The following is a 15,692-nucleotide window of genomic DNA, read 5'->3' on the forward strand; positions in this document are numbered from 1 at the left end:
GCATGCAAAGAAGATTTCATAAATGAATAACTAGGTCACAGAGGAAGATGAGCAGAGCACAGGCAGTCTCTCAGCTAGTAGGACCTAGAAGTATGCATCAGGATTCATGGGCTAGTATCATATTGTGTGTGAACACATACACAACTATGTGCATACACAAATGCTAATGTTGATACAAGTGATTCTCATTTCAGAGTGTAGGGTTTTACACTTCTCAATACGATGATTTGATCGAACCTATAAACCTAGAGTTACTTAGGAACCACATCCGAGAACATTTCCACATCCAAAGCAGGGAGAGCCCCCTACCTAATTATTACAGTCACCATTATATTTTTCAGCATGGGTAAAAGCAGGTAGCAAGGTGATGCTAACATTTTGTCGTAATAAAGTTAATGGTGTTCTGGATGTACTAGACATCACACAAGTTCAGAGACTGTAAAATCTGGCAAGACATAAAATCCAACTTAATCTACATTCTCTCAAATAACTCTCTGTTTTAGCTTTGTGTGTTCCCGTTGCAATTCTCAGGTGTTCAGATATCTACTGCTAGGTCTACGGTTCTCCCAGCATTAGGAGAGAAGAGCTCTGCAGTGGGCCTAGTAAATCATGTCCAAGAGATATTTTTAAGATGAAGCTAAAGCTAGAGGGAAGATTTCACATCTGTAACTTGAGTCAAGTGAAAACATTAATCATTTGTCTAAAAAATAAAATAGGTTATGTACGTAGGTAAATTATTCAGAGAAATGTCATCGTTTTCCGCCTGTGTACGGGCTTTCGAAAATCTGGCCTGATCTACACAGAACCCCATCCATTTCCGTCTCTCTTGCTTTTAACTTTAAGAACTTTTCTTTCCGACCTCAGTCAATCCTTGCCAAAATTCCAAGAGGCAGGCAGGAATGGTATCGCCTTGCTTTTGTTTAACACCTTGCAGTTATAACATGTTATCTAGATTTGACAACTAGGGGAGCAAAGATACAAAGAAGTTACATGTGTGTTGTGTCCAAGATGGGGCTAAAATGTAAACGGCACAGGCTTTCCCACCTTAAAATCCTGAGTCTGATTCCATTTTGAGGCAAGTTAGTAAATTTATGTGACTATCAGTTTTCTCAGGTGACAACCAGGGAGACTGATGCTCCCTTTGGGTGTTGTAAGCGTTAAAGTGGATGGCATCTATGATGCTACCGATGCCTGTGATACAGATGCAGGAGTGTCAGTTCAGCCTTCAGAAGTCCATGTCACAATTAAACCCACACGGCCTAATTGGAATTCTATGAACTTCCTCTGAAATATCTTAATTCAAAATGTAAGTAGCATAGCGCTAACTTTAAATGTAATGTTTCACTGCAGACACAGGTGAGAACTTTTTACTGCAGGTCAGACCTACCTTTTTCCCAACTGAAAACATATTACACTCCTTTTCTCTTCCAACTGTGTCTATAAATGGCGCTTGTAATGGGTCATCGACGAAGGCTTTTGTACCAGGGAGAAACAGCATTCAAGGGCTTCAGGTGCTTCACCTCAAGCGCCCCATGAGTGGACATCAATGCAAATGAGGAAAAAATTAATGTGACATTGGCTGTGTACAAGGCAGTGTTCTTCAGAGAACACGAGAAACAGGTGGAAGGCTCTTATCGGGATGTTGGATGAAGGCTTACTGAGATATCGATCATGTAAAGGAATCAATACCAAGGAATCTCTTTCTTCTTTTCATTAATTTAGGAACGTTCTCTGCTTCACAAAAGTGGCTTGAGATAAAAAGTCTCCTTCACTACTCTGTTATCTAAAACATCTAATTCTTTCTCATCTAAAACATCTAATAATTTCTTTCTTTTCCTTCCTTCTTTCCTTCCTTCCTTCCTTCCTTCCTTCCTTCCTTCCTTCCTTCCTCTCTCTCTCTTTCTTTCTCTCTCTCTCTCTTTCTTTCTTCCTTTCATAGTCTTACACACTGTGCCCCCCAGGCTTTCCTTCCTTCCTTCCTTCCTTCCTTCCTTTCTTCCTTTCATAGTCTCACACACTGTGTCACCCAGGCTTTCCTTCCTTCCTTCCTTCCTTCCTTCCTTCCTTCCTTCCTTCCTTCCTTCCTTCCTTCCTTCCTTCCATAGTCTCACACACTGTGTCACCCAGGCTAGAGTGCAGTGGCATGATCTTTGCTCACTGCAACCTCTACATCCTGTGTTCAAGCGATTCTCGTGCCTCAGCCTCCCCACCAGCTGGGATTACAGGTATGCGCCACCATGCCTGGATAATTTTTGTATTTTAGTAGAGATGGAGTTTGGCCATGTTGGACAGGCTGGTCTCGAACTCCCGGTCTCCACCAGACTGGGCCTTCCAAAGTGCTGGGATTACAGGCATGAGCCACTGCGCCTGACCTAAAACATCTGAATTTCTAAGCCAGTATACCTCAGGATAGGTATGATCCAGAGCCCCAGGGACTTTGTAGACATTTTCTTCCTGATACGTTGACATGTATGTAGTACCTCAATTGCATAACTACAGCATTTGGAATGAACTCCTCATCTTTGGAAGTGCTCGTGGTAATTCACCTGGCTCATTGTTCTGGCTTCATTTTCAGCTTCAATATGTCAGATTACCAATCAGTGGGGAAGGATTCTCACCACCATCTGATGGGCCAGAATGAAGTGCCACCCTGGCTTGCTCAGCCCTCTGTGTTTTCCACGAATAAAGGCTCTTTTGTGCCCTTCCATATGCACAGGTGGAGAAGGACCATTTCATCAAGATAATGATCCACTTTTCTTGTAAAAACAAGTGACGATAGAGATGAGGTTTGTCACAGGACACAGATGCACTCGTTCAAGGTCGCTTCTTCTAATCAAATCCAGGTTTCCCATTTCTCCAAAACCCTCTTCTTTTCTGAGATTCAAACAGGTATGAGATAGACGGGGGAAGGAAGCCCTTATTAAAGAAGTAGAGAAATGAATCAGTGCTTTTTCTGGGCAGTTCCAGATGGAACACCTTTACAAAATCAGCTTGAAGCCTATCTCCTCAAGTCAGTCATTCCCAGCAAGTTCCCAGCTTCTCCTATTCCCCAGTCAGCTCAAATAACTAGATCAAGACCAGTGTCTCACGGGAGCCCTGAGCTCATTCTGTGTCTATCTCAGTGCTTTCTTTAGGAGATGGTGACAGTGAGCTGCGAGGATACGGATGATAACCCAAGAGGCACCGAGGTGCTCCATAGCCCTTCTCTCCCTGCTTTAATTTAACCACCTTTGTGATTTTAATGCAAGACAAAAGTATTTTCCACTTCACAGTCCTGCTGAAGAATGCGGGGTGCTTTCCCACAGCAGGGTTAGAAGTAGCACAGTGCCAGGACGGGCCTAATCTCTCCAAATAGACTCCATGAATTGCAGCTAGGCTCTACCACATATAGGCTGTGTGATCTCGGGCAAGTTACTTAGTGCCTCTGTGCCTCCAATTTATTGTGTGTAAAATGGAGTTAATAATATTACCCTCACCACATTGTGGTGAAGATTAAAGTCTCTCTCTCTCTCTCTCTCTGTCTCTGTCTCTGTCTGTCTCACACACACACATGCACACACACACATTGTCACACTGTCCTGGCCCATAGTAAGCATTATTTAAAGATTCGCTATTAATGTGGCTGGTCTGTCAAGTTTTAAACCGTTTTGTGCACTAGCAAGTACACACCAGTTCTGATTTCAGTTCTCTTGCATCCACTGCTGCCAAGACAGCCCCTCCAATATGGACAAACGGACATTCAGCACCGCACCCCTTCCTAACCCCAGCTTTACACTGTCCACGTGAGAGCCCCTGGAGCACCCCTCCTTGACCTCCCTAAATCTAGCCTGCTCTTCGAGTTCCTCAGGACGTGCTGCTTCCTCTGTAGCCCCTCCCTGGCCTGCTCTGGCCACCCAAGCCCACGTCTCCTCTTTCTCTGGCCTTTTGGTAACAGGCTTTCCATATTTATATATACTGAGGAATCAGCAAAACCTGAATTAGAATCGTGGTTTTTCCAAATACTAAGACATGACCTCGGCAGTCACTGAACCTCTCTAAGAATTGGTTGTCTTATCTAGAACGCGGCGATAACCGAACAACACAGTGTTTCTCAAATTTGAGTGTGCATCCGAGTCACCTGGAGGATGATTAAAACACAGATGCCCGGGCCCCTACCCTACATTTCTGATCTAGTAGAATTGGGTTGCTGGCTGAGACTTGCATTTCTAACAAGTTGCCAGGTGACATCGATGCTGCAGTCCTGGGGGCCATACTTGAGAACCCACTCGGTAGGCCTTGCAGACTATGGAGAGAATTCAATGAAATAACGTTTAGGAATGTTTGCTCAGTAAGTGTGACATAAAATATAACTTTTTTTCCCCTCTGTGAAATAGACCACAAATGATAAATAGTAAAGCAGAAGTGATCTTGTTTGGATTTTGGCCCCATCCCATGAGTTAAGGGAGAACAGCATATTGCACCATTTCTCACTTCAGAGTTAGAAGCTCCGATTGTGTGGGTACTGCCCTTACAATGGCTTTTCTGGCGCCCAATGGAAAGGCTTTCGATTTTAGAGAAGGACTAAAACATATGTATTACCGCGCAATGTAATCTTTTTATATTACCCACTGTTTTTAACACGCTCCCACACACGGGGTGGGTTTTTAGCAGGAGTCTGTTTATGGGAGGTGATCCAACGGAATGCTTGCCAACTCTCCGTGTTTACTGTACTCCAAACCCTGAACCAACAAGGTAAGAATTTTGACCAGAGAGTTCAGCAGATGCATTCTTTTTCTTTTTTCTTTTCTTTTTTCTTTTTGAGACCAAGTTTCGCTCTGTCTGCACCCTGGAGTGTAGTGGCGCAATCTTGGCTCACTGCAACCTCTGCCTCCTGGGTTCAAGCAATTCTCATGCCTCCGCCTCCAGAGTAGCTGGGATTATAGGCATGCACCACCATAGCCAGCTAATTTTTTTTTTTTTTTTTTTTTTGTATTTCAGTAGAGACGGGGTTTCACCATGTTGGCCAGGATGGTCTCGATCTCCTGACCTCGTGATCCACCTGCCTTGGCCTCCCAAAGTGCTGGGATTACAGGCGTGAGCCACCATGACCGGCTTTCTTAAACAAGTGTGCGTGGGAGAAAATAGAGTGATGATGGAGAGAGAAGCTACATTTCATAACTTATTTGCCACAAGAAATGTAATGCAGTGCTCCACATGTGATCTCCTCTTTGGAAAAAGTAAATGATTTAATTTTAGAAAGGATTACAGCAAAAAGTCTCCACAGGATGCAAAAGCAAAGACCACAGAAAAAGCACCCTGCTTCCATATCTGGCTTTGCCACCCTCTATGTGGCCTCCATTTCCTCCTGTGCACAACCAGAGCTGGGGGATCTCCTTGGATCTTCCACGGTAGCATCACTGTATGAGGAAATGATGAAGGAATGGGCCATGTGACCGTCCAAGTCCCTGGTGGGCACCAGAAGGCCATCAGAAATCAGTGTCTGTCTAATCATTTTTTTATATGTATAGATTACGAGGTTCCATTGTAATACTACTGCGTGCATAGATTGCTTAGTGGTCAAATTAGGTCTTTCAGGGTATCCATCACCAGAACAATGTACATTGAACCTGTCAGAAGTTTTTGAACCAGAGCGACTCTGTCTTGAATAGGGGCTGGGTAAAATAAGGCTGAGACATACTGAACTGCATTCCCAGGAGATTAGGCATTCTTAGTCACAGGATGAGACAGGAGGTCGACAGGACTGGTGTCACAAGATACAAGTCATAAAGATCCTGCTGATAAAAAAGGATCCAGTAAAGAAGCTGACCGAAACCCACCAAGTCAAGATGAAAGTGATCTCCACTCGTCCTCATTGCTCATTACATGCTAGTTCCAACGCACTAGCGTGCTGAAAGACACTCCTACGGCGCCGTGGCAGTTTACAAATGCCATGGCAATGCCTGGGAGTTACCTTATATAGTCTGAAAAGGGCAGGAACCCTCAGTTCTTGGAATTGTCTGTCCCTTTCCCGGAAAACTCATGAATAATCTACCTCTTGTTTAGCATATAATCAAGAAATGACTATGAGCATGCTCAGTCAGCAGCCCATGCCACTGCTCTGCCTGTGGAGTAGCCATTCTTTTATTCTTTTACTTTCTTTCTTTCTTTCTTTTTTTTTTTTTGAGACGGGGTCTCGCTCTGTCGCCCAGGCTGGAGTGCAGTGGCCGGATCTCAGCTCACTGCAAGCTCCGCCTCCCGGGTTTATGCCATTCTCCTGCCTCAGCCTCTCGAGTAGCTGGGACTACAGGCACCCGCCATCAAGCCTGGCTAGTTTTTTATATTTTTTTAGTAGAGACGGGGTTTCACCGTGTTAGCCAGGATGGTCTCGATCTCCTGACCTCATGATCCGCCCGTCTCGGCCTCCCAAAGTGCTGGGATTATAGGCTTGAGCCACCGCGCCCGGCCCCTTTACTTTCTTAATAAACTTGCTTTCACTTTACTCCATGGAGTCACTCCAAATTTTTTATGGTGCGAGATCCAAGAACTCTCTCTGAAGGTTTGGATCGGGACCACTTTTCAATCACAAACCCATTAAGTAATTTCTCATTATCCACCTCACTCCAACTTCCTCACTTTTCCATTGCCTGTCATTCCACACTGTCTGAGTCCGTATGTCCACGTTATTTAGCTCCCTCTTACAAGTAAAAACATGCAATGTTTGTTTTCTTGTGTTTAACTTGTCTCACTTAAGTACCATCCATGTTGCTGCAAAAGAGTGTCCATCGATCTTTATAAAGTTGTGTAGACAATATTGGGGAGAGGTGGAGTCATTGCTGTTATATAGGCACCGCCACCTCCCACAGGCTGTGAAGTGTGTTAGAAGGAAAGATCAAGCTGTAACGTTCATGGGTACCTCACAACAAACAGTTACGCTTGTCAGCAGCTGTAGCTGCTCTAGAACCACACTTTCCTCCAGCCAAAATACCCCTCACTGAGGCATACCAGAGGATCTGATCATTTTCCTTGTTATTCATGAAGCCTTTGTTTGTAGTGGGAAGCAGGGGAGGAGCTGAGAGAGGAAAATCAGGAAAGCTCAGAGATAGAAGAAACTCAGTGGACACCTGCAGCATCCCTTGGGTTGATTTCAACACCTCTTTGGAGAAAGGGACTTTGGGACATGGAGGGAGCTGCAAAAACTTTTCAGAGAGACTCTGGCCAGGATAGTGGCTGCTTGAGGCCCTAGGTGGGGCAGGAACCATCCCTCTCCTCCACACCCACACCAGCTTTGCAGATTCCACACAATTCTATGTCCTCCAGGAGCAGAAGTTTTACAGCATGGTTCTCAAAGTATGACCACCAGGCCAGCCCAGTAGCAGCAGCATCACCCAGGAATTTCTTAGAAATGCAAATTTCCAGGCTCCACCCCCCGTAATTTGTGTTTTAACAAGCATTTCTGGTGATTCTGATGTTAACATGTTCCAATTTGCCTACAAGATTTAAAGAGGCCCTCACTCTCAGGTTTCTGCAAATGCAGGATCCACACATGCATGAACCTAGAAGTCGGGGTCTCCTTAAATTTTATTCTTAGGCTCACTCTAGTCCTGATCTGGAGACTAATGCTTTAGGAAAATCTGAAGACCACAACCTTGGCACCCAAATTGATGAGTGCTTTCCTAATGGGCCATGGCTGGTGGCCCTGAGGGGCAGGTCCTCTGAACAAGTGGGACCAAAGCCCAAGGGGAGTCACAAAGTGGACTGATTTGGGAGGGGGGATGCATGTGAAATATTCACATGGGAATCTCCTCAGAAACTACTGAGGATCACTTGCAGCAGTGGGATTTGGGGAAAGACTGGCGGGGCACTTAAGCCTTTTCTCTCCCCGTGGAAACCAGAGAAGTGGCAAACCTTTGGCCAGAGGAATTAACGCGGTGAACGTCTAATTGAGCATCCACTGCATTCCAGTCATGCAATTGAACACCTGACTTATCGCACGCTCTCATTTCTCTCTCCCTCTCTCATTCAACTCTTAGCACAAAGGTAGGTTTTCTGATCCTGGCTTTGCAAAAGAGAAAACATGAACAAAAGTTTAAATAATGTGTATCACATCTCAGGCTGTGGGCGGGGTGGATTTAAACATGTCCTGCTGCCTCTCAAAGCTGCTGCCACCTGCACTGGGATTCTGAACTTTTTCCAGGTATGTCCTCTGCTTCTCCCCATCTCAGACACCTTCCTCATCAGCATCCCTGTTTTTCCCCTCCTGGTATGGCTTCATACCTTGGAGCCTGTCTCCTGTGGATGCTCTTGAACAGCATTTGCTAATCTGCCTCTCCTGTCCTGGATCTTGAACCTCACAGGACTGGACACGGCTCCTGGAATTGACTGGGAACCATGTACATGGACGTGGGGTGGAGACTCTTTGAACCTGGCTCACCTTACTCCACTCAGGCCCTGCTAGACATTGCATACCACTCTGAACGTCCCCTCATGGAAGGAATTGCATTAGGCACATAAACGTTACAAAGAATCTGACATATTGCATATTCTTGAAAATTCGATCTGGTTGAGCATGAGAAAAGAAAACAACTTTTATGTGAGGAATGCAAGTCCTTTTACTGATCAGGCCCATGAAACATTAAAAGGACACCCCAGTCATACTCGACACCCCCACTTTGCGCTGTGTACTTATCTCTTGGAACTGCTTGTTGTTAATCTAATCATGCTGCACTGGACACACTACAACCCACACCCTACAGCTTAACAATATACAGCCAACCGCTAACCAAATCTGTCACCTGTAAACCATTGAGAATTCCTGGCAGAACTTTACGTCAGTTCACTCCTTGTCCTCATATTTGCCTTTAGAAACCCAGTTGCAACAGCTGCTAATCCAAGTGTCTATTCAGGGCAACTTGAATCCGTGCTCCTGGATTGCCTCAAGCAAGCTTGGTCCAAATGAACTCTCTACTTATATTAATTTTGTGTCAGCTTTTTCCTTTTAGGTCGACAATCGGAAAATGGGGTTACACATTTAGAGACACGGACCCAGAGTGACTGCCATTTCCAGATCAGTGCCTCTTTGCAAGATAGTACCAGGGAGAGAATACTCACAGTGCCTGACTCTTGATCAGAACTTCGGCCCTGTGGGACCTTGAGAACACTGACATACGTCTCCAGGTCTTAGCTTTCCCCTTTTAGAAAGTGGGGATATCAGTGCCTCTGGACTCCCAGGGCTTCTAGAGCCTTTACAGCATCATATCCTGCTCAGGGAGAGATGTAAGTCAGTCTCACTCTCGCTCAATGCCTACCTATAAGACAGAACTACAGAGGGTGAATCAACAGCTGTTCACTGAATGAAGCCTTATTGAAAGTGACTTTTCTCTGTGATAGATTAGACCAGGAGTCCTCAAGCCCTGGGCCACAAACCAGAACCAGTACTGGTCCATGGCTTCTTAGGAACTGGAACAAACAGTAGAAGGTGAACAGCGGGTGAGCAAGCGAAGCTTCGTCTGTTCTTACAGACAATCCTCGTCGCTCATACTACTGCCTAAGCTCTGCCTCTTATCAGATCAACTTCACGATTAGATTCTCACAGAAGTACAAACCCTATTGTAAACTGTGCATGTGAAGGATCTAGGCTGCACACTCCTTATGAGAATCTAATGCCTGATGATCTGTCATTGTCTTTAATCACCCCCAGATGAGACCATCTAGTTGCAGGAAAACAAGCTCAGGGCTCCCACTGACTTTGCATTATGGTGAGTTGCATAATTATTATACATCACAATGTAACAATAATAGAAATCAAGTGCACAATAAATGTGCGTGCTTGAATCACCCTAAAACCATCCCTCCCCAAGCCCCCAGTCCCTGAATGCCAAAAAGGTTGGGGACCGCTGGCTTAGACTATTGTGTTTTGCCTACTTCAAGTCAAAAAGGCTGGAAAGATGGTTATTATGAAGGACAGGGGCTTAGGGTGCAGAGATTACGAGGCTGGTGGTTTGGTCTGCAGGAGAGGGGCAGCAGCTGCAGACTGTGTCCTAGAGGTTCAGAAGGACCGTGAACAGGGCACAGTGTGGGTCAGGAATGCCTTATTCTAATTGCTGCTGCTTCCTTCCCCCATCCTGCCCATGCACTGCCAGGCACTGGAGATGCCCAACACCAACACCTTCCTGCTTCCAGAGCTGTGCGCTAGGCCAGTTCTTCCAACTCCTTTCCTCCCAGAAGCCAGAAGATTCGGTAATTTGCCCATCCCTGAGATGCACATTGGTTAAAGTTTCTTAATCCCTGAGAAGAGACCCTTTCCGCTTTTGCTCAGGATGAAATGTCAAAGGTGGTTTGTAAACAGTGCAAACCGGGCAGCAGATGTCAGGGTCTTAGGTACCACCTCAAAAGGAAGTTGCTTAAAGGAACTAAACTGGAGGGAGCCCTTGAGATTTTGGAACATTGGTGCCTCTGGTAGGAATGCTACTTTATTATTTATTTATTTATTTATTTATTTATTTATTTATTTTTGAGACGGAGTCTCACTCTGTCACCCAGGACGGAGTGTAGTGGCACCGTCTCGGCTCATTGCAACCCCCATCTCCTGGGTTCAAGCGATTCTCCTGTCTCAGCCTCCCAAGAAGCTGAGATTAGACACGTGTCACCACGCCTGGCTGGTTTTAGTATTTTTAGTAGAGACAGGGTTTTACCATATTGGCCAGGCTGATCTCAAACTTCTGACCTCAGTTAATCCACCTGCCTTGGCCTCCCCAAGTACTGTAATTACAGGCGTGAGCCACCGTGCCCGGCCGAATGCTGCTTTAGATGTCTTTAGATTTAGATGTCTTTAGATTTTCCCACGTGACCAGCACTAAGACTCTTTAAGTATGTCAGATGCTGGGTTGGGGCCAGCATAAAAGAAAAGTTGGCAGGGTGGGATCCCACTTCACTTTGAGAGAGAAAAAGAAGCGGTAGGATAACCACAAAGAGGCAGATGGAGACCTGGGTCTCTACGGCCTGTAACAAGGCATTGGAAAGGAGTCTCAGAGTAAGAAGAGATTCTCAGGCTGTCCTGTGTGGGCTTTCCAGACAGCTGTCCAGGTAAGGAAAACCACTGCCAGCCTATTCCCCTCCTCTCTCCCACCAAATAGCACGTTCCTTGAAGGCAAAGAGTTTGTACTTAACCTGAAATCCAGTTCACACTGATTCACACATTAAAAGTGAAACACCAAATTCAGAAACCACCTGCCCTTGTAACTCCTGCCCCTCTTCAGATAACATTAAATATGAGTTCAAGAAATAGTGACTCAAGCACAGTCCCTTGCCGCAGCTTTCCCTTCTGTTAGACACAGCGCCTGGTAAATCAAGAGAAACTTAACCATTTACCCACGAAACTAAACACAATCCCTTATTATACAATTAACAAAAGCACAATTGGCACAATTGTATGTAATCCAATTATACAAGACTACAATTACACAAAAGTAATGATGTGGTGTATATGGCAATGACTTTCATGCAATCGAAAATAATGAGAGCTTGCTTGATTAAAAATTAAGGTAGCATTAGAGACCCCTATTGATAAACATTCCCTGTATTGATCAACACTTTGGAAGAGGCTGCACTGGCTGATGAAGTAGGATGCTTCTCCCACGCCATTACTAAACACTATTGGTCTGGCAACCATTGCCTGCAATAACTTTTATTCTCCAAGCTCTAAACTAGCACATTTTAATGAAGCACATATTTTATTACCACTTTTTCAGCCGGTCAAATAGAAAAAAAAATAAAGCAGAAGAGACAGAAAATCTGCATGATTTGTTGATGATCCCATGCATAGCGATGTTAACTGAGAAATGTGTGGAAAGTTTCACCAAGTTATCCAGCTCATTTCAGCGTTAGCAGAGACTATGTACTGCATGGCTGATTTCTGTGCCCCTCAGTAGAGTTACCTGCTACTACTCATTATTCCTCTCCCCAACTGGGCAATCACCTGCCTAGTTGTAGGCAAGCTCTCTTCCAATCCACCTTTCTCACTTCTTCTTGAGTACTCTTCTTGAGCCACCTTCCTCCATGGTTCTCACCAACAGCATGAAACCAAATCCCACTGGTACACAAAGTTCTTCATGACTGGTCCTGCCCCCACATCTCTGGACATATTTACACCAGGTGCACCATCCACAGTGACCCACCATCCCTACTGAGCTATATATTATTTAATCTAAGACACCACTAATTGTAAGATATACCATTATTTTATATGCCACTATGAAAAATAGATATTGCCAACTCAACTATTAGAGATTTCAAATGCCAAAAAAGTATTTTGAGTTGATGAAATACTTGCAATCCATGCTTTCTCCTGCTTCTACGCCAATCTCCCTTCCCCTCTCAACCTCAGCCTAGCCTGCCAGTGTCTTCTCCTTTAAGATTCAACTCAGCATTACCTTCTGAAACCTTCTTGGACTCATTCTCTGGGGTCAGACTAAGTTGCTGCTGCTGTGTGTCTGACAAATAAGGGTGCACTTCTTGGTCATGTATCTCACTTTATTGTAATGGCTAATCTATTCCCTGATGAAACATAAGCAGAGACTCTGTCTCATCAACACACAGGCAAGCACTGAACAGATATTATTCGCCCATTCTATAAATGATACTTTGACAAGGGTGAGAAGAACTGGAAGAATGAAGGAAGTAGGCTCTGGAGAGGAAAGAAGAAGAACATGGTAAACTTTGATGCAAATTCAGAATCCATCCTCTTTGGTTTTCTGCAGTGTGTCTTTGCATTTACAAACTTCTATTATAAGGAGAGCAAGATCCCAGGGGAAACGGAGAGCTAAAGTGAGTTTTTCTGATCTCCTCTGGACCAGAGAAGCAGTGGTAGGGGCAGTAAGACCAAAAAACAGCCAAACCCAGGAGTAGTTGTGTGTTATTGGGCATTCGTGAACCTCTTTTGCAGACTTCCCAGATGGTCCGATGCTCATCTGTCTGTGTTAGAAAGGACACCCACAGCAGTGAAAAATGAAATGGTTTAGGAGAGAAGTAATTCCTTCCTCCTTTTTGCTTTAACTTCAAAGTAATCAAATGTTGTTTATGCATAAAATTTTAATCCTTTCACAAATTTGTATTTTGATTTAATTTGCATATCCCATTTGCTGCAAGTCAACATGAAGAGAGACTCAACTAATTTAAACCATTTTTCTCTGGGCCTGAAATCCTTTCAGAAATATTTTCCATTAGGCAACTCAATTATGTCTAATGTGGCTAATGTCGGTGGATTAGAATTTTGCTTAAAGAAATTCATATTTAGAACAGTGAGAATGGGAAGGGGGTGGGAGAACAGAGGAGAAGAGACAATAATTACCTGTCTTTGATGCTACACAGATCAATGTGTAAATCACTAAAATTCCCCAGGGAACCTTGCTGAACTGAAATGAGGTCCTTGGGCTGGTTATCAATAAAGATGAGCCTCATGCAGCCTTGGAAAGCCTTAATGGGATTTAAACATTGGGAATCGGTGAGATTGTCGGGGCACCCTGTGGGACAGAGAAAAAAGATGAAGAAGAATGCTGAAATGATCCGTCATTGCTTTGGCGACCTATTGATGGAAGACCTTGAGGTCTAATTATTTTGGTGCTTTCTCATTCACATCAGTGCACACCCTTTTTGTTGTAAATCCTAGCATTCTCAGGGAGGGGACAGAATTGGTACAAAATAGGGCATACTCCATCACTGTAGAGAAAATAGTAAGTATGGCAAAGGGAATATCAATACTGTAACAGGTGTCTCCTTCTTACTTTTTTTTTTTTCCTTGGGGTAAGCTATTTTCTATTCTTTCATATGGCATCCTTCACTCATCCCAAGGAAGAAACGTATTATAGCTACTTCAGAATTTTGGTTCTGTCTTGAAATACATATCTTTTCTGAATTACGCTTTCAAAGGAAATTATGCTTTGGGTAGGGATAGTTGGGTAGGGATGGCAGCAGAGGAATTGTCCGGTTAATTGTTAGCATTAACAGGCTTAGTTCCTGAGAAAGGTACACACAGGAGTGCAACTGGAATTTTGACGTGATGTGCAAAGCAAAATCAGACATTTTGCTGGTTTTAGAAGGAACTAAGGGTTTAAATGCACGTCATTTTAGGGCTGTAATAGCATATGGGAAAGGTTAACACTATACCTTTTTAAAGGGTGTTCTTAAAAAAAAATTACACTGATTTAGTGTAGCTTGCAACCAGGGCATATCTACTTCTCATTAAGATGGGTATAGAGCCTTTCAGGGATATGAGTGCTCGTGCTCCTTACAAACTCCATCCCAATGGCTTTAATAGGTTCAGAGCATATGGGAATGCAAGCTTGAAACCATGGTAATAACCCATAAATAACTGGGAATTATTTCAGCCATCTTTAATAGACAGTCACTGCTGGGCTGAAGCCCAGCAGCTGGTTAACAGCTCACAGGCACACTATAAAACGAAGAGAGATGCTACAACTTCTAACTGAAGCTGTAGAGAGAATTTATGTAAGTTGACTATTATTACTGAAACTCATTTTTCACCTTCCTTAAGTTTACAGTCTACGTGTGGGGCGTTTGTTTAAACACTGTTCAAATCACTGATAAATCTTCACGTTCTAAACCCAGGATCCCTTAAAACTTGCCTCTAAGAACAGTCCTTCAACTGAGGCAGGAGAGCCATTTTGTCTCTGAGGCATGTCAGATGCTTATTGTACCAGGATTAGTAACAAACATTTCCCTCAGGAATAAATTCAAGATAGCGTTTTTCCCTCTGATGCTGAAATATTGCATAAGATGCACACTTATTCGGTCTGTGAGTTTATCTTTGTGGACTCCAACACCCTTGTTCTACGATCTTTATAATACATTTGTTCCAATCTCTGTTTTCACTGGTGGGCTGTGGGAACACAGATCTGGATTTGAATTCATGAGCTCTATGGCGTTGCACAAATTCTTTCATCTCAGCAAACACCAGTTTTATTATCTATTAAGTGGGGGTATTATGTACTGCACAAGGTTTCTGCATGAATTAAATGAGGTAAGTCATAAAACTTTTGCAGAGACTGGACGTGTATTCCCTTCCTAAAGGAATTTGTTAAGCCATGCACAGGGCGAGGAGATTTGAGGTAAAGGTCACAGGCCCTTCCTCACCCTAAAATCAAGCCACAAAGATATTGCTTCCCTCCTAGGAGATGTTGAGATATACACTGCACCTGTGCAAAATCCCTTTTGCATTTTAAAGCTTTAACCACATTCCATTGGTATGAGAGAAGTGACCTGTAAATTCTGTTTAAGAGACTATGCATAATTTTATACAATACTTCTCTTCAATTTACTAATAGGAAAAGAATAAGGAAACTGTAGACCAGACCCTGACTTATATCTAAAGGAGGTGGAGCCAGTTTCCCCATCCCCTGCCATGTGGCACACTCTGTGCTATACGTTTAAACCTTGGTCGTACTTAACTTTTCCTGAAATTTTGGAGGTGAACTTATTTCCCCATGTTTCAGATTAGGAAGTTTAGGGACTATAAGTACCTTTCTCAAGGTCAGACAGCTATTGAGGTTACATCATTTTCAGAGATTGTTTCTATAATACAAACAACTAACTATGAAACTAGATATTAATTTTTATTGAAAAATACTTTTGAAAGACTAAATAAATACATATATATGCATTTATAAAAATTCAGTAGATGCCTAATTATATGTTTTTCT

General features: G+C 43.6%; 1 protein-coding gene across 1 annotated transcript in view; it reads right to left on the reverse strand.

Moving 5' to 3' along the window:
• The window catches only part of CNTNAP5 (contactin associated protein like 5), a 683,524-nt gene that overhangs the window by 376,632 nt on the left and 291,200 nt on the right, over window positions 1-15,692 (reverse strand). The window contains exon 9 of the mRNA XM_025405058.1: window positions 13,325-13,496. Within this exon, the coding sequence (XP_025260843.1) occupies window positions 13,325-13,496 (172 nt within the window). The remainder of the gene's footprint in view (window positions 1-13,324; window positions 13,497-15,692) is intronic.

This window comes from Theropithecus gelada, chromosome 12 (genome assembly GCF_003255815.1).
Source record: "Theropithecus gelada isolate Dixy chromosome 12, Tgel_1.0, whole genome shotgun sequence".
Taxonomy (NCBI): domain Eukaryota; kingdom Metazoa; phylum Chordata; class Mammalia; order Primates; family Cercopithecidae; genus Theropithecus; species Theropithecus gelada.